The following is an 18540-nucleotide window of genomic DNA, read 5'->3' on the forward strand; positions in this document are numbered from 1 at the left end:
AATGACAGCCAGTCGGGCTGAAGAAGTTGCCTACAGCAGTGCTGTTGTTTTGCTTAAATACAAGGCTTTGGGCTAAAAACGTAACTCAAAAACATGTCCTGCTTCAGTACTATCCGATAAGTCACATTTAGGTAGCTTGTCTTCCTTTAGTCAATGATAAAGTATAATAGAGACAACATAGTCCAAAAATCGCCAACTACCAGGATTTTGAGCGGGATGATTTTGGAGTATCTCTGTTGTCTAATCTATGTATGCCTGGCCATGCATTCAAGCAACAATCTTGCTAGTATGTAATTTACCTTGATAGTACTAACATAGTCCAATGTGTTTCCGTGGCTGTTGTAGTTGACATGTTTTTTCAGCAGGGCTTTTAATAAAACAAGACAGCGCTGTTCACTGCGGCTAGCAGTATGGCCGGGCAGGCTAACTATATGATATAATATGGCCAGGGTTCAAGGCTATCGACGTTAGCTAGATTAACTAGCCAGTATCTGATTTAGTTTATGCTAAGCACTGCTGATCCTGGTGCATGATTAATGTTAGCTGAATTTTATAGCCAGTGATGAGAAACATATCCTTCCACTGTAAACTCGCGGATAAACTTTATGATTCAGTAACAACAATGTTCAAAGACAAAACCGTTACCTTGTGAGGGTTCCTACTCTGCTTGCAGTGGAAAAGGAAGTTCCTTTAAACAGCGAAATCTGGTTAAAAGGAGGAGCTAGGGAAATTGGCTAGTAAAATTAACATTTTAAAGAATGTGTTAAGTTAGCGTGTGTAAGTGTATATTTAGCAGATGTAGGCGTTAATTGGATGTGTGCAGGACCGATGGCAGACGTTTATTTAGCACATGTTGGACCGCCGGCAAACACATTTGCACGTGATTATTTGACGCGTTTAGGCGTTAACTTAAGCACCTGCACCTGCTTACTTTACACGCTTAGCATTAAAAAGATTGCGTTTTGACCATGTGCTTTAAGACCCAATCGGCGTTTCATACATAACCAGCGTTCTAATCACCTGTAAATGCACATTGAACAGGTGTAATGAACGCATGTAAAATTGCCCATAACAAGTGTTCAAATCGCCTGTAAACACACACTGGATAGGTGAAAAAATCTTGTGTACAAAAAATGACATTTGACACATGAAAAAAGCAAGTGAAAAATGATAATTACAAGTGTTAAGACGAGTTCCGGGCAAGACAATTGGAAATTCTTGGCCTTCCATAGTTTAGAGGCACACCCTCTCATCACCCTCTCATCAACAATTCGTTCACGGATCAATGCAATTGCACAAAGAAAGACTCATCTGGGTCTAAACTTCAAATTCTAAAGTGTCAAGTCAACATGACAGTCTGCACAAGGTAATGCTCTTTATTATTTATGATTCTCTCTTAATATTTGCTATGTTGTGACTATTAAGAAATGTACATTGTTTAAAGGTGACAGGCAAAAGTTGTTTAACAGATAAATACATTATATTGAATTTCATTTATTTCGCTACAAAGATATACAGTGAGATGTACATTGTATTCCCAGAGGATAGCACTTAATAGCATTAAAACATTTAGCTAATTTATATATTTTGCTTATGGTAGTTTACATAAAATAAGCTCTGAACTCTACAAAGATTAAAATGCAGAAGAATTACATCGAATTACAATGACAGTTCAAAAGATGAATGTAAAACAAAATTGACTGAAAAACATTATTTTGTGCTTTACTTATTTGTCCTTGAATCATATTTACCACTTTCTGCCGGTATCGGTGTGCTGTACACCAAATATTTATGTGTTATCCGGGATCATTACAATTTCCCTACCCCATAGAAGTTCAGGTTAAGGAATAGGGTCGAGGTTAAGGTTGGGGGTTATGGTTAGGATTTAGGGTAGGGACATCCCAAGGATCCCGGATATCATTGACCATACCAAATATCATCTTCAACTCTACATTGTTTTATTTGTCAAGTCCTGAAAGAAATGGTTTGCTTAAACTGATAATTGCATTTCAAGTTTACAAGTTAACTTTGGATGAATTTCAGTCATATGAGCTGAAATAAAAAAAAAAGATGAATTGAGGATGATTGCTCTTACAACCAAAAAAATAGTCTCCTAATCAGACCCATGTTCAAATTTGGGGTATTTCAATAACTTTCAAAGACATTTTGAAGTATTTACTTAAATACAAGTAGTTGAATATTGGAATGTGTTTGGAAATACACTTGGAAAGCATTTTTCTGCATTTGAAAATATTTAAATATAAAAATATTTAAATACTCTATGCATTTGAACCCACTTTCTGTTTGTTCCTAGGGTATTTGGAAGAATGTGTTTGGAAACAATATTTGAAAATAGTTTTCAGATAGTAGGCTATTTGTAGGAAATGTTAAAAGAGGTAGCGGATTTTGACCACATAATTCTCACATTCACACATAAAATAAGTATTTCAAATCTAAATATGCATGTATTTGTACCCAGGTCAGCTCCTGATAATTCCATACATTGCAATGTAATATTTAGTTCCCAAAGTGTTACTGTACTCTAAGAGGAACTGACATTTGTTTGAATCTAGATATTAGTCATTTGAACTAACCATGAACATGTAAATATAACGGTATAATGTTTGGTTCTTTCAATCTGTGCTATTGTCTAAAATGTAGGTTCAGGTCTCTTGCTCTTTCTCTCTCTATCATATTTTAAACAACTTGTAGAAAATACACTTTATGACACTGTCATAAAGAATTATGACCATCATAATCATATAAGCCAGATAGGCCTATCACGTACATGCCCTTATATCAGTCATCTGTCAAAAAGAGGATGTCTTGTCCTGCTTCTGCTCTTGCACAGAAAAATAATGTATGAAATGTATGCATTCACTACTGTAAGTCGCTCTGGATAAGAGCGTCTGCTAAATGACTAAAATGTAAATGTAAAATGCATTCACCCCAGTCATCAGCAACAGAGCATTGGGGTAAGTGCATGTCTGACATCATTTTGTGCGCAATTACAATGATAATTTAATATGGTCAATTTTAAAAAAAATACTATGGACATGTAGGCTATGGTGTAATGGAATGTTTTGCCTTGAGTGGTAGGTTTTGTGGGTTTTGAAACTCTTATGTGTCATAACCACCCATAAAATATCGTATTATATGTCACAACAAGTCTAAACATATGTAACAGTGTTATGAGCATATTATGACTGGTTATGTCAGCTGTTATGACATAGTATGACATGGTTATGACCGTGTCATAATGTGTTATGACACTAGGTGTCAAGCAAAGTGTTTACTTATATTCATATATTTCCCCTTTCTGTAATACACGATTTCCAGTGTTTTGTTTGGGATACTCGGGTTGATGGTCACTAGCCTCGATGCTGTATATTATGGAATAAACTTATATCTGTTGATAGTGTTTGATGCCAGACTGGAGATACAAGGACCGAGGACACACTGATTATTATTGTATTGTCTGACCACTGTGATTCTGTAGCAATGTCACTTACTTGTTTGGACTTCCCACAAGCCTCGTGGGCTGATGTTTACAGAACAGTTGTCTGCTGATTAGGATATAAGGCCAGACATTTTCTCTGGTTCTGTGCTGGAAGTATCTCCCTGTTGCAACTTGTAATAAACTGGATAGATTTTTTTGTTGCCTTTATCTATTACTTCTGTTTTGTTCACCTGTAAATTCTTCTTACGAGTACCATCCACGTATACTCCTCTACTTTTCTCATCAGCACTTCAATTTAACCACTCAAATGACAGCCCAGTCTTCAAAGACAGTGCTGTCCCTGAACTCTGAGGCGGTGTTCTCACTCAAAGATGGCATCAACTTTAAGAAGAGCCCAGATGATGGCAAGTGCTACATCATATACAAAGAAAATGGAGAGCTGAAGGCCTGCAAGAACCAATGCAAACACCAAGGAGGCCTGTTCATCAAAGACATAGAGGACTTAGATGGAAGGTAAGTAGACTTAAAGGGGAAGTTCAGGACTCTACAACTAAAGATAGCTGGAGTTTGTAGTGGCTGTTTAGAGAATACCGAACCATGGATTACAGTTTCTCCTGGCCCATAGACTACTTTCAGGCTGAGGAACCATCTAACATCAACATGGTAAAATCATGAACTTCCTCTTTAATACCGAGGCTTAGATATAACATATCTATTCAATGGGACTTAAAGGTTTTTCTGATACAGGACGGTCCGATGTACAAAACACTACTGGAAGCTGAACGTCTCAACTATGCAGTATGTGAACCCTCCCGACAGCTTCACACAGGATGAGCTGGGTAAGTTGAGCTGCCATTTCCTCAACCTGAAAGGTTATTGAATGGCTTTTGAATTAATCTATTTGCCATTTTAGGTCATATGTAAGGGTATGTCTAATCTTTTGTGTTCTCTGACAACTTGTGTATATTTGTACACATTGTGTGATACTGATCATCAAATGTTATGTCACATGCTTCGTAAACAACAGATGTAGACTAACAGTGAAATGCTTACTTACGGGCCTTCCCAACAATGCAGAGAGAAAAAATGGAAATAATAGAGAAATAATAACAGAAGGAATAAATAAACAATGAGTAAAGATAACTTGGCTATATAACGTTACACGCGGTACCAGTACCGAGTAGATGTGCAGGGGTATGAGGTAATTGAGGTAGATATGTTCATATAGGTGAGATAAAGTGACAAGGCAACAGGATAGATAATAAACAGTAACAGCAGCGTATGTTTTATATATTTATTTTATTTCACCTTTATAGTTGAGAACAAGTTCTCATTTACAATTGCGACCTGGCCAAGATAAAGCAAAGCAGTTCGACACATACAACAACACAGAGTTACACATGGAGTAAAACAAACATACAGTCAACAATACAGTACAAAATAAGTCTATATACAATGTGAGCAAATGAGGTGAGATAAGGGAGGTAAAGGCAAAAAAGGCCATGGTGGTGAAGTAAATACAATATAGCAAGTAAAACACTGGACTGGTAGATTTGTAGTGGAAGAAAGTGCAAAGTAGAAATAATGGGGTGCAAAGGAGCAAAATAAATAAATAAATAAATACAGTAAGGGAAGAGGTAGTTGTTTGGGCTAAATTATAGATGGGCTATGTACAGGTGCAGTGATCTGTGAGCTGCTCTGACAGCTGGTGCTTAAAGCTAGTGAGGGAGATAAGTGTTTCCAGTTTCAGAGATTATTGTAGTTCGTTCCAGTCATTGGCAGCAGAGAACTGGATGGAGAGTGATGAGTCAAAAGAGTTAGTCCAAAAAGGGTCAATGCAGATAGTCCGGGTCGCTATTGGCTAACTAACTATTTAGCAGTCTTATGACTTGGAGGTAGAAGCTGTTCAGCGTCCTGTTGGTTGAGTGCCCAGCTCCAGCTGTCCATTCCTTTGGCCGTCTAAAAATGACATGAGGAACACAGTGTAAATAATAAGTCAGATGTTTAATGTGTCTATATGTACATTAAGATAGTCAAATAGAAGTAATTAATTTGATTACTCATCGGAAGAGTTTTGACTTTGGCTTGATTTTGCTAATGCAGACGTCGTGATGACAGACGAGGGTGGTCTTCAGCTCGTGGAGGTGATCGTCTGGGACCCCTGGTTGGCAGACCCCCAGGATCCACAGGAACTGCAGGAGGGAGAGGTGACTGTGAGTACAGCGCATCACACACACCACACACCCACGGCTGGAGAGATCTGAGGCCTTTCCCAGTGGGCAAAACTGATTGCAATTACATTATGACATCTTACATGACGTCATGGTCAGGATGGATACTGGTTGTATAAAGATGTTTTGTTATGGTCAGAAAAATATGTCTTGATCTGGTTGTGATCTTGGTCTCGTCATGAAAAAGATGTCTTCACCAGGCTGGTTGAAACTAATCTGGAACACATTCCCATGTTGTTTAGTCACAAATGTGTGACAAGAACACAAACACTAGCTATGATTCAAGGCTAGTTAGTAATTACCCGGAGTGAATCAAATATTAGCCTTAAAATGATAACCGAGAGTTGTGTGTCTACAAAATCTTTGACTCATCTTTGATCTCATCACCACTTTAATAATGTGAGATCTGAGGGTGTGTTCTCACCTGAAAGGCTGCAGTGCCAAACTTAAGCCTTTCAACCTTTGCCCATAAGGGAGATGGGCAAAGGTTGAAAGCTTTCACCAACCGCCATCCAAGATTGTAGATGACGTATCGGGATAGACCTCCAATCACAGCCATGCCCAACAACAGTGCAGGACACATTGCTGGGACTCTGAGCGACAGTTGGTCACAGATGACTTTTGACCATCTCCCCTATGTGTTCATTTAAATTCCAGAGACACAGAAACGACATTCCCAACTCCGACACCTCTGAGTCTTTCCCATATGGCCGACAGGCTATTTAAATCGGTGTGATTGATGGTCAACCGCGCCGCACGCAAATCTAAAATGATAGCACGTCGGGCGACAAGATTCTCCACTCCAAACTCGACCTTCATGTTCCTCCAGGTGACCTACCTCACCCATGCATGCATGGAGCTCCAGCTAGGGGGGAAGAAGATGATATTCGACCCCTGGCTGACGGGTCCGGCCTTCGCCAGGGGCTGGTGGCTGCTCCACGAGCCCCCTGCTGACTCCATGGAGAGGCTGTGCATGGCCGACCTCATCTACATCAGCCACATGCACTCTGACCACCTCAGGTATGTAGAGATGGTGCCTGTATGGAGTATGGTACAGGTATATAGAGATGGTACCTGTATGGTACAGGTATGTAGAGATGGTACCTGTATGGTGGATGGTACAGGTATGGAGGATGGTACAGGTATGTAGAGATGGTACCTGAATGGAGTATGGTAGAATGAAATGGATTGATATAGAAGGATGGGCTCAGTGAAACTGGAAGGGAATTGATTGAAAGTATCAAACACAACCATTACATTGAGCCCGTCCTCCGCAATCTCCACCCACAAGCCACCACTGATTTCAATGTATTTGTAATTTTGGTCCCACTTTAAACTAAGTATAAAGGCGTTATATAGCATGCATGAAGTTTCTTAAGCACTACACAAATGCTTCACAGATAATCTATAAGCGTGTGTCATATTCTATAAATGGTATATAAAGGGTGGTGTATAAATGGTGTATAAACTATGTATGTTTATACACCATTTATAGAGTATGAGATTTATAGATGATATGTGAAGCATTTATGTAAGCTATATTAAGCCATTATAAGTTGTACTTAGTTTAAAGTGGGACCCTAATTATGGAAGTAAGCAGACATTTTTCTCATGAGGATGAGCATACAGAAAGACAGGAAGTTTTAAGATAATTCCTGAAAAATCAATTTTCAGCTACCCAACCTTAAAATCCCTCTCTGCGACGAGACCGGATGTTCCTATTTATGTTGGCGACACATCAAGGCCAGTGTTCTGGTAAGGGTTATCTATATCATATAATATGTCACACATTAACATGGTTTTACAACCATAAAACAAATGAGGGTGTCAACTTTGTGGGTTTATGCTGTCCTCGTTTGAATCATGTTACAGGATGCTGGAGAAAAGTCAGGTGCAGCTGACAAATATCAACATAGTTCCCTTTGGCATTTGGCAAAACGTAAGCATAAACAGCTCACTTTGTATGAACAGTTTATACGATACAGGAACCTCTGTCAAAAGGCTCTTCTTTAATGCCCTTCTCCTGTTGTTATCTCCGTCAGATTGATGAGCACCTCAGATTCATGATTCTGAAGGATGAAGTGCACCCCGAAATGGACACCTGTATCATTGTTGAATATAAAGGTAGTCTTCATGTCCTTTGAAAGAGCACATGGTGCTAGCTTCACCAGAGTCCTGGGTTCAATTCCTGCAGTCACTGGAAGTCACTTTTTTCATAAAAGGGTCTGCTAAGTGGTATATACGCCGGGTGTACGAAACATTTGGAACACCTTCCTAATATTGAGTTGCACCCTCCTTTGCCATCAGAACAACCTCAATTGGACTCTATTGGCATGGACTCTACAAGGTATCGAAAGCGTTCCACAGGGATGCTGGCCCATGTTGACTCCAATGCTTCCCACAGTTGTGTCAAGTTGGATGGATTTATTTTGGGTGTTGATCCATTCTTGATACACACGGGAAACTGTTGAGCATGAAAAACCCAGCAGGGCTGCAGTTCTTGACACACTCAAACCGGTGTGCCTGGTACCTACTACCATACCCCCTTCAAAGGCACTTAAATATTTTGTCTTGCCCATTCCCCCTCTGAATGGCACACATACACAATCCATGTCTGAAGGTTTAAAAATCCTTCTTTAACCTGTCTCCTTCCCTTCATCTACACTGATTGAAGTGACTTTAACAAGTGACATCAATAAGTGATCATAGCCTTCACCTGGATTCACCTGGTCAGTCTATTTCACGGAAAGAGCATGTGTTCCTAACGTTTTGTACAGTCAGTGTACAATCACAAGCAGGTCACACATTCTGACTTTCATCCCACTTTATCCACCTACAGATTATACATCCATATAAAGATGGGTTCCATCAGGATAATTAAGCCTCATTGTTTTATTGAACATGCACATCCTGTCAGATTCAGGTCATTGTCAGATCAGTAATAAAAAGTATCTGCCGGTGCCACCTGGTAAGCATACCTTATCTCATTTGACGGGTGCATCTGATCCTGGTTGTCCCACTCAGGTCATATGATCCTCAACACGGTGGACTGCACCAGGCCAAACTACGGCCGACTGCCCCACAATGTAGACCTGATGATGAGTGACTTTGCTGGGGGGGCGTCTGGCTTCCCCATGACCTTCAGTGGAGGAAAATACACAGGTGAGGTGGGCAGGTATACAGCGTCCAAGTGTACAGCCAGACAAATAACAGAGAAATGAATTGCTCCCTTGGGTTTCCCTTGCTATTTCCTGCACATGGAGTGAATCTCAATTGTATTTCCTCCCTCCTTATCTCCTCCTCAAAGCACATCGGAACAGATATGAGGTTCCTTCCCTCGGATGTTCTCCTCCAATGCATTTTGAGGAGGAGGCAAGGGGAGAGGAAGCGAGGAATCAAGGAAACACAACTGAGATTCACTCATTGACTAGTGTCGCTTTCTCCCTGCAGAGAGCTGGAAAGCCGATTTCATCAAGAATGAAAGGAAGAAGCTCATGAACTACAAGGCCCAGCTGGTAAAGTCCTTGCAGCCCAAGATCTACTGCCCGTTTGCCGGTTACTTTGTCGAAGCACATCCCTCAGACAGGTATTACGAAACTTTTACTCTTTGTGTACAAATTCCGTTCTAGGTTCAGGTAGGTTTTGACCCCTCTTATTGCTTCAATTTCAGTCACTCAGTATAATATGCATCCCTACTTGACATTGACAACTGACATACATTACCTGAAAGGTACATTAAGGAAACTAACACGAAAAACAACGCGGAGCAGCTCAATGCCCTGATCAAGAAGAGCGCTCCAGGCATAACAACATGGACACCCAAGCCAGGCGCTGTGCTCGATCTGGCCCTGGCTCTGATGAGCCCCAGCCGGTAGGATTGCTCATCAATCAGCAAATCGTGTGTGTCCATGTCTGTCATATCAGTCCATACTCCATAGAAATGCCAACAATCATCAATCACATTTTGATGGTTGATGTTTCCCTCTGTTGTCAATACCTTTATTACCCCACTTCCCTACATTGTCTACCTTTATTACCCCACTTCCCTACATTGTCTACCTTTATTACCCCACTTCCCTACATTGTCTACCTTTATGTTCTCTTTCTACATTGTTTTTTCCTACATTATTTCATTCATTTTTAATGTTGTTACCCAGGTAAAATGCACTTTTAATCATGTATGACTTGACTATAACCACAGGAAAGCCATCACCGACCCTCCGTCCGGGACAAACATCTATAAGGACAGTTGGGACTTTGATTTGTACGTGGATGAACTGAACAGGGCCATCACCGCTGAGATATTTAAACATAAAAGCTGGATCCAATTTTATTACATCTGGGCAGGGTTTAAAAACTACGATCTAGTTGTCCGGGTAAATATTGTAGTCCATATAAAAGTCCTCACAGCTCTTAGTGCACTACTGCACATCTACAAGCTGACTCCTGGGGTGGATTCATTAGTTGTTGACTGTTGCAAACAGTTGGTCTGTTGCAAAATGTTTTTCAACAGGAACCAATTACCGTTTACTCTTGGAACCAAACGGAAGCCTGAATTTGTCCAATAGAAACTCTCGTTTTCATTGCAAAATGTTTTCCGTTTGGACTAAACGGTCTAGACCTAACTTTTTGCAACAGTCTGCAATTTAAGAATACACTCCTGGTTACTCCTGACTCGCATTCAGTAGGCAGTAAAAACATGCAAGGAAAATTATAGTTATTATTGGACAATCTATCAGTAGACGATATCCATTTTAAAACGTTTCTCGGTTTTGTACCGACTGAACGCGACCCCTTCCATTCACTTCCTCTCTCTGTAGATCTCTGAAATGTTTAAAACATGTACGGACGCTCCCACGGACACAGACTAAGCCTATTCCTGAATTTAAACAAATTAAACGCTCAATGGAGAATCTGTCGATTTAAAAATAAAGACATTTTAAAATGTTTTTTATTTTAATTTTTTTGGGGGGGGGGGCCAGGACTAGGCTTAATCTATATCCAGGAAACTGCCCTTGGAGCAGCTGATTTTGGCTGCTTGGATTGCCAGATGGACAGGGTTGACACTTTAGGGACTATGACCCTTGGTTCCATTGTGCCAGGCAAGTTCAATCATTTTGAAAAATAAAAATACATTTTTAACCCAAATCTGGTGGGTTCGAGGGTTAAAATTAGAAGACATCTTTTCCAATTCTTCTCATGCTTATGCTACATTCTTTTTAGACTCTGGTAATTCTATAGACTCTGGTAATTCTTTAGCTCCTGTATATTTATTCTGGTTATTCATATTCTAGTTATCTGGTATTTATCATAACTACAGGTCAGTGAATAATCCAAATTGTTTGAATTCCAACTAAACATTGCCTAACTGTTGTTTGTAATATGTATTTAAGGTCATTGAGACAGATGAGGACTTCATTCCGATAGACAATGGCTACAACTATCTAGTGGACTTCATGGATCTCTCCTTCCCTACTCAGAGGCCCACTAGAGAGCACCCTTATGAGGAGGTGAGCATGGCTACAACACCTGCTCACCTATATATTATTAAGTACACTGCACTCCACTTGAGAAGGATCAAAACAAACATTGTGGAGCAGGAACATAGCATGTTACAAATCTGTCATAAGGGTGGCAGGTAGCCTAACAGTTAAGAGCACTGGGCCAGTTACCGAAAGGTTGCTGGTTGAAATCCCTGAGCTTACTATGTGAAAAATAATTTGTTCCCTTGAGCAAGGCACTTACAGTGCATTCAGAAAGTATTCAGACCCCTTGACCTTTTCTTTTTCCTTGTTACAGCCTTATTCTAAAATTGATTACATTTTAAAAAATCTCATCAGTCTACACAAAACCCCATAATGACAAAGCGAAAAGAGGTTAATAGAATTTTTTTTGCAAATGTAAAGAAATTATAAAATGCCTTTTTTACACAAGTATTCAGACCCTTGCTATGAGACTCAAAATTGAGCTCAGGTGAATCCTGTTTCCATTGATCATCCTTGAGATGTTTCTACAACTTGATTGGAGTCCACCTTTGGTAAATTCAATTGATTGGACATGATTTGGAAAGGCACACACCTGTCTATATCAAATTTCAAATCAAATCAAATTTATTTTTATATAGCCCTTCGTACATCAGCTGATATTCTCAAAGTGCTGTACAGAAACCCAGCCTAAAACCCCAAACAGCAAGCAAAGCATGTGAAAGAAGCACGGTGGCTAGGAAAAACTCCCTAGGAAAAACTCCCTAGAAAGGCCAAAAACCTAGGAAGAAACCTAGAGAGGAACCAGGCTATGAGGGGTGGCCAGTCCTCTTCTGGCTGTGCAGGGTGGATATTATAACAGAACATGGTCAAAATGTTAAAATGTTAAAATGTTCATAAATGACCAGCATGGTCAAATAATAATAATCATAGTAGTTGTCGAGGGTGCAACAAGCACGTCCGGTGAACAGGTCAGGGTTCCATAGCCGCAGGCAGAACAGTTGAAACTGGAGCAGCAGCACGGCCAGGTGGACTGGGGACAGCAAGGAGTCATCATACCAGGTAGTCCTGAGGCATGGTCCTAGGGCTCAGGTCCTCCGAGAGAAAGATAGAAAGAGAGAATTAGAGAGAGCATATTTAAATACACACAGGTCACCGGATAAGACAAGAGAAATACTCCAGATGTAACAGACTGACCCTAGCCCCCCGACACATAAACTACTGCAGCATAAATACTGGAGGCTGAGACAGGAGGGATCAGAAGACACTGTGGCCCCATCCGATGATACCCCCGGACAGGGCCAAACAGGCAGGATATAACCCCACCCACTTTGCCAAAGCACAGCCCCCACACCACTAGAGGGATGTCTCCAACCACCAACTTACCGTCCTAAGACAAGGCCGAGTATAGCCCACAACGATCTCCGCCATGGCACAACCCAAGGGGGGGGGCGCCAACCCAGACAGGAAGACCACGTCAGTGACTCAACCCACTCAAGTGACGCACCCCTCCCATGGACGGCATGGAAGAACACCAGTAGGCCAGTGACTCAGCCTCTGTAAAAGGGTTAGAGGCAGAGAATCCCAGTGGAAAGAGGGGAACCGGCAAGGCAGAGACAGCAAGGGCGGTTCGTTGCTCCAGCCTTTCCGTTCACCTTCACACTCCTGGGCCAGACTATACTTAATCATAGGACCTACTGAAGAGATAAGTCTTCAGTAAAGACTTAAAGGTTGAGACTGAGTCTGCGTCTCTCACATTGGTAGGCAGACCATTCCATAAAAATGGAGCTCTATAGGAGAAAGCCCTACCTCCAGCCGTTTGCTTAGAAATTCTAGGGACAATTAGGAGGCCTGCGTCTTGTGACCGTAGCGTACGTGTAGGTATGTACGGCAGGACCAAATCGGAAAGATAGGTAGGAGCAAGCCCATGTAATGCTTTGTAGGTTAGCAGTATAGCAGTATATAAGCAGTATATAAGGTCCCACAGTTGTCAGTGCATGTCAAAGCAAAACCAAGCCATGAGGTCAAAGGAATTGTGCGTAGAGCTCCGAGACAGGATTATGTCGAGGCACAGATCTGGAGAAGGGTACCAAAACATTTCTGCAGCATTGAAGGTCCCCTAGAACACAGTGGCCTCCATCATTCTTAAATGGAAGACATTTGCAACCAGCAAGACTCTTCCTAGAGCTGAGGCACCTAAAGGACTCTCAGATCATGACAAACAACATTCTCTGGTCTGATGAAACCAAGATTGAACTCTTTGGCTTGAATGCCAAGCGTCACGCCTGGAGGAAACCTGGCTTTGGGACAAGTCTCTGAATGTCCTTGAATGGCCCAGCCAGAGCCCGGACTTGAACCCGATCGAACATCTCTGGAGAGACCTGAAATAGCTGTGCAGCAACACTCCCCATCCAACCTGACAAGAGAAGAATGGGAGAAACTCCCCAAATACAGGCGTGCCAAGCTTGTAGTATAATACTCAAGGCAGTAATCGCTGCCAAAGGTGCTTCAACAAAGGGTCTGAATACTTATGTAAATGTGACATACATTTTTTAATTTTTTTATATATGTTTACAAAAATGTCTAAAAAGCTGTTTTTGCTTTGTCATCATGGGGTATTGTTTTAGTTTTTTTGTCAATATTAGAATAAGGCTGTAACGTAACAAAATGTGGAAAAAGTCAAGGTGTCTGAATACTTTCCGAATGCACTGTAACCCTAATTGCTACTGTAAGTCGCTCTGGACAAGAGCGTCTAGTAAAATGTAAATAAGAACTTTTCCCTGGACTCATGTCATTCTCATGAGGTGAAGTCTGTACAAGGCACAGACACAGATGACAGGCTACTATGCATAACTTCAGGACTTTGAATGTGTTGTTGGCAGATGCAAAGCTGTTTTCAGTTGAAGATAATTGTTGCTGGATTAAATGCAGTGCTTGATAAGTACAGTGCTTTCAGTATTGGTTTGGGGATGCTTTGCTGGCTCAGGACCTGGACGACTTGCCTTAATAGAAGGAACCATGATTTCTGCTCTGTATCAGAATTCTACAGTAGAATGTCAGGACATCCATCTGTGAGCTGAAGCGCAGCTGTTTCATGCAGCAAGACAATGATACAAAACACACAATCAAGTCTACATGAAAATGGCTAAAAAGCAACAAATTTGAAGTTTTGGAATGGCCTAGTCAAAGTCCAGCCCTAATCCCAATTGAAATGTTGCAGCAGGACTTGAAACGAGCAGTTCATGCTTGAAAACACACAAATGTTGCTGAGTTAAAGCAGTTATGCATGCAAGAGTGGGCCAAAATTCCTCCACAGAGATGTAAGTCTGATCAACAACTACAGGAAGAATTTGGTTGCAGTCATTGCAGCTAAAGGTGGCACAACCAGTTATTGAGTGTCAGGAGGCAATTACTTTTTCCCTCAGGGGAATTAGGTGTTGCATAACTTTGTTAATTAAATAAATAAAATAAATATAATTTTTTTGTCATTTCTAAACTTAGGTGCCCTTTATCTAATATTAGGTTTGGTTGAAGATCTGATAACACTCAGAAACAAAAATAGAGAAAATCAGAAAGGGGCAAATACTTCTTCACGGCACTGTACATGGGTAAGTCTCTTTGCGCACCTGGATTGTACAATATTTGCCCATTTATTTTTAATTCGTCAAGCTGTCGAATTGATTGTTTATTATTGCTAGACAGCCATGCCATAGATTTTCAAGCTGATTTAAGTTAAAACTTTAACCAGGCCAATCAGGAACATTCAATGTCGTCTTGGTAAGCAACTCCAGTGTATATTCGGCCTGTTTTTTAAAGTCACCTTTGGCCTCATGGGGAAATCTGAGTGGTTTCCTTCCTCTCTGGCAACTGATTTAAGAAGGGCGCTTCTATCTTTGTAATGACTGTGTATTGATACAGCTTTCAAAGTGTAATTATAACTTCATTATGCTCAAAGGGATATTCAATGTCTACTCCCCCCCTCTACCAATAGGTGCTAGTCCGCTGGTCTTTGTGGTTGACTCTGTGCTTGAAATTCACTGTTCGACTGAGGGAACTTACAGCTAATTATATGTGTGGGGTACAGAGATGGGGTCATCATTTAAAATAATCATGTTAAACACTTATTGCACACAGAGTCAAATACAACTTATTATGTGACTTGTTAAGCACATTTTTACTCCTGAACTTATTTAGGCTTGCCATAACAAAGGGGTTGAATACTTATTGATTGATTATTTTTTATTAATTTGCAAACATTTCTAAAAACATAATTACACTTTGACATTATGGGGTATTGTGTGTAGATCAGTGACACAAAAATGAAATGTAATCCATTTGTAATTCAGGCTGTAACACAACAAAATGTGGAAAAAGTCAAAGGGTGTGAATACTTTCTAAAGGCATTGTACACTGCAATCCACTTATGGGAAGGATCAATAAAAAATCCAACTGCTTCTAGGGGTCAAACATTATGGGGCAGAAACATACCATGTTACAAATCTGTCATAAGAATAACGTTTCTCTGGACTCATGTCATTCTCATAAGAGGTGAATGCTGTACGAGGCACAGACACACGGAGATGGCAGGCTACTATGCATAACTTCAGGGGTTCGAATGTGTTGTGGTTGGCAGATACAAATCTGATGCCAAGCTGTTTTCAGTTGAAGAAAGTTGTTAATGGCTCAGTTCTCACTACTGCCGAAGTGTAAGGACGGATTACCGAACGGGCATACAGGGCAAAATGTGTAGAATAGCAGGAAATTCGATTTAACATGGCAAAATGTTCTCTCATAAGAGCCAAATGTGTAGAATATAATTAAATTAACTGTAAAACAGCACATTTTTCTCTCTGCCCCATGGCAAAATGTGTTGAAATGCAAGAAGTTAGCTGTTTGGCTGGTGGTAGGTGCCCCGGGGTCAAAAATGCTGTAGCCCTGCTTAAATGCCAACATGCTTTTAAAGGAACTGCCATTAATCTGCAAGTGAATCATTTCTTTGTTTTCCATTTCATGTAACTTGATTGGACTGAGAGATAGACAGTGTACTACTTTCTCTTCTGTAAAGATCAAGAACAGGATCGGAGTCATGAGGCACGTGGTGAAGAACGGCCTTCTTTGGGACAACCTGTATATTGGCTTCCAGAACCGTCTGAGCAGAGAGCCAGACGTCTACCACCACCAGTAAGCCCTCGTCTCCTTTGCTTCCTTCCTCCCTTACCAGATGTCTACCACCACCGGTAAGCCCTCGTCTCCTCACCTTCCCTCCTTTGCTTCCTTACTCCCTTACCAGACGTCTACCACCACCGGTAAGCCCTCGTCTCCTCACCTTCCCTCCTTTGCTTCCTTCCTTCCTCCCTTACAAGACATCTACCACGAGCGGTAAGCCCTCGTCTCCTCACCTTCCCTCCTTTGCTTCTTTCTTCCCTTACCAAACGTCTACCACCACCGGTAAGCCCTCGTTTCCTAACTTACCAGACCCAGGCGTCTACCACTACCAGTAAGCTCTCGTACCGTTATGAAGTCTATTGTATTGCGTTTCTGTACACTAGAGCAACGATTCTCAACTGGTGGGTCGGGACACTAATATTGTACCTGTCTTGGTTATTTGTCCAGGTTCTGGAACCACTTCCAGACAGAGTTGCCAGTCACTGGGCCGGACTGGGACTTGTTCCTGCAGCAGGTGCCATCACACCAGAGGTCTGCTGAACCCCAGGGAATCCAAACAGAAAGTGGCTCTGCTTCTACATTGTCTTAGAAAAAGCAGGCTATACTGTCACATCAGAACCAAGCTTTGTGTATCCAATAATGAATAAGAAGGGCTGCTCTCCCTGTCACTGTAGGCACCACCAACCTCCCTGTGCTACTGAAACAGGGAAAAAGGGACGAGGCTGACGATATTTAATTTCCAAATTGGTTCATTTACGGTTCATTTTTTGTATTTTTTTCATGTAATGGTGAAATCTATTAGCATAGCGTCTATTGTTGTTTGGCAGGTCTGTATGTAGGGGACTAGTACCGAAAGGTAGGAAAATATATGCACTCACTACTATGTCACTCTGGATAAGAACATCTGCTAAATGACTAACATGTAGAATGTAAATGTGAATAAACTTTGTATCATTGATTATCATGTGTATTATTATGTGATTTTGGACGTGTGTTGACAATGCATTTGTTATTTGTCCAATATCTATTATTTGAACATAATTGTGTTCTTTTATAAAAAAAAAAAAATAGGTTAGGGTTAAGGGTTTGGTTAACTTCTTAGGTTCTAGGGGGCAGTATTCGGCAGTTTGGATGACTGAGGTGTCCAAAGTAAACTGCCTGTTACTCCGGCCCAGAAGCTAGGATATGCATATGCATGGTAGTATTGGATAGAAAACACTCTAAAGTTTCCAAAACTGTTAAAATAATGTCTGTGTATAACAGAACTGATATGGCGTCTGCTAAATGTCTAACATGTAGAACATGTTAGTAAACCTTATCATGTGTATTATGTGATTTTGGACGTGTGCTGACAATGCATTTGTTATTCGTCCAATATCTATTAATTGAACACAATTTAGTTTTTGTTTTTTCATAACCCAAATCTTTTTTTTTAAGCGTAAGATAACGTTAGGGTTAATGTTAGGGGTTTGGTTAATGTTAAGGTAAAGCTAGTTTTAGATTGTGGCTAGTAGGGCTGTGAATGGGATGCTGGTCAGAGAAGTCAGCTTAGTCATTTATGAAAGTACCGTTATTAAGTATATTGTATTAGGCTGCTGTACACTGTGGCTCAACTAGAATTTGTCAACTTTAAATGTTATGAACTGTTATGTGTGATTTCAATGTACCTGACAACCAAGTTCCTCTGGGAGAAATCTAGTTATTCTAAGTTATGAGTAAGGCCCGATACATGGAATATATATAGCTTCTCAAAAGTAACTTAGTCCTCCAGAAATTATTTTTAAAAACAAATACTTTATCTGTTGCATTGATTGATAGAAATGTAAGATACTGTGACAAAGCTACCCAGAGTTACTGTGTGCCTGAAGAGTGATGAGAAGTTCACAGAACTGACTCAATAGGAGAAGTTCAGAAAACCACAGCCTTGCTGAAGTCACGCACACACACGTAACAGTACAGCTTCCGTCCCTCTCCTCGCCCCAACCTGGGCTTGAACCAGGTTACACACATCAACAACAGTCACCCACGAAGCATCGTTACACATTTTTTTTGTATCTTTTATTATGAAAAAACACATATTTACAACATTCAATCAATAATAAAAAAGGAACAATTCATCCTTTTATAAAAATCAAAAAATCAAATAAAAACCAATTGAAAAAACAATCATCCACTAAAACCATTTAATAATTAAAAACAA

General features: G+C 40.6%; 1 protein-coding gene across 5 annotated transcripts; it reads left to right on the forward strand.

Moving 5' to 3' along the window:
• The first annotated feature begins 1019 nt into the window (after positions 1 to 1019).
• On the forward strand, positions 1020 to 17299 carry LOC106604887 (cytidine monophosphate-N-acetylneuraminic acid hydroxylase). 5 transcript variants are annotated; one of them, XR_006770681.1, is made up of 15 exons: positions 1020 to 1366; positions 3747 to 3973; positions 4208 to 4299; positions 5564 to 5673; positions 6521 to 6711; positions 7366 to 7446; positions 7564 to 7630; positions 7734 to 7815; positions 8716 to 8853; positions 9142 to 9277; positions 9422 to 9562; positions 9893 to 10067; positions 11085 to 11201; positions 16240 to 16480; positions 16788 to 17299. XR_006770681.1 is itself a non-coding variant. In XM_045722300.1 (15 exons), the coding sequence occupies exons 2-15, from the start codon at positions 3768 to 3770 to the stop codon at positions 16927 to 16929; spliced, it is 1794 nt and encodes a 597-aa protein (XP_045578256.1). In that variant the 5' UTR covers positions 1020 to 1366; positions 3747 to 3767; the 3' UTR covers positions 16930 to 17299. The 5 variants fall into 5 exon arrangements, 3 of the variants coding, with proteins under 3 accessions (XP_045578256.1, XP_045578257.1, XP_045578258.1); XR_006770680.1 differs by having other exon boundaries at positions 16240 to 16411; XM_045722300.1 differs by having other exon boundaries at positions 16240 to 16355.
• Positions 17300 to 18540: the final 1241 nt, after the last annotated feature.

The sequence above is a fragment of the Salmo salar genome, chromosome ssa07 (genome assembly GCF_905237065.1).
Source record: "Salmo salar chromosome ssa07, Ssal_v3.1, whole genome shotgun sequence".
NCBI lineage: Eukaryota > Metazoa > Chordata > Actinopteri > Salmoniformes > Salmonidae > Salmo > Salmo salar.

What these genes read in the sequence shown, in the direction of transcription:
- LOC106604887 (XM_045722300.1), top strand. Translation starts at nt 3,768, where the DNA reads ATGACAGCCCAGTCTTCAAAGACAGTGCTGTCCCTGAACTCTGAGGCG. An exon ending in CTTCACACAGGATGAGCTGG is followed by an intron (nt 4,300 to 5,563) that starts GTAAGTTGAGCT and finishes TTGCTAATGCAG; the next exon opens with ACGTCGTGATGACAGACGAG. An exon ending in ACATCAAGGCCAGTGTTCTG is followed by an intron (nt 7,447 to 7,563) that starts GTAAGGGTTATC and finishes ATCATGTTACAG; the next exon opens with GATGCTGGAGAAAAGTCAGG.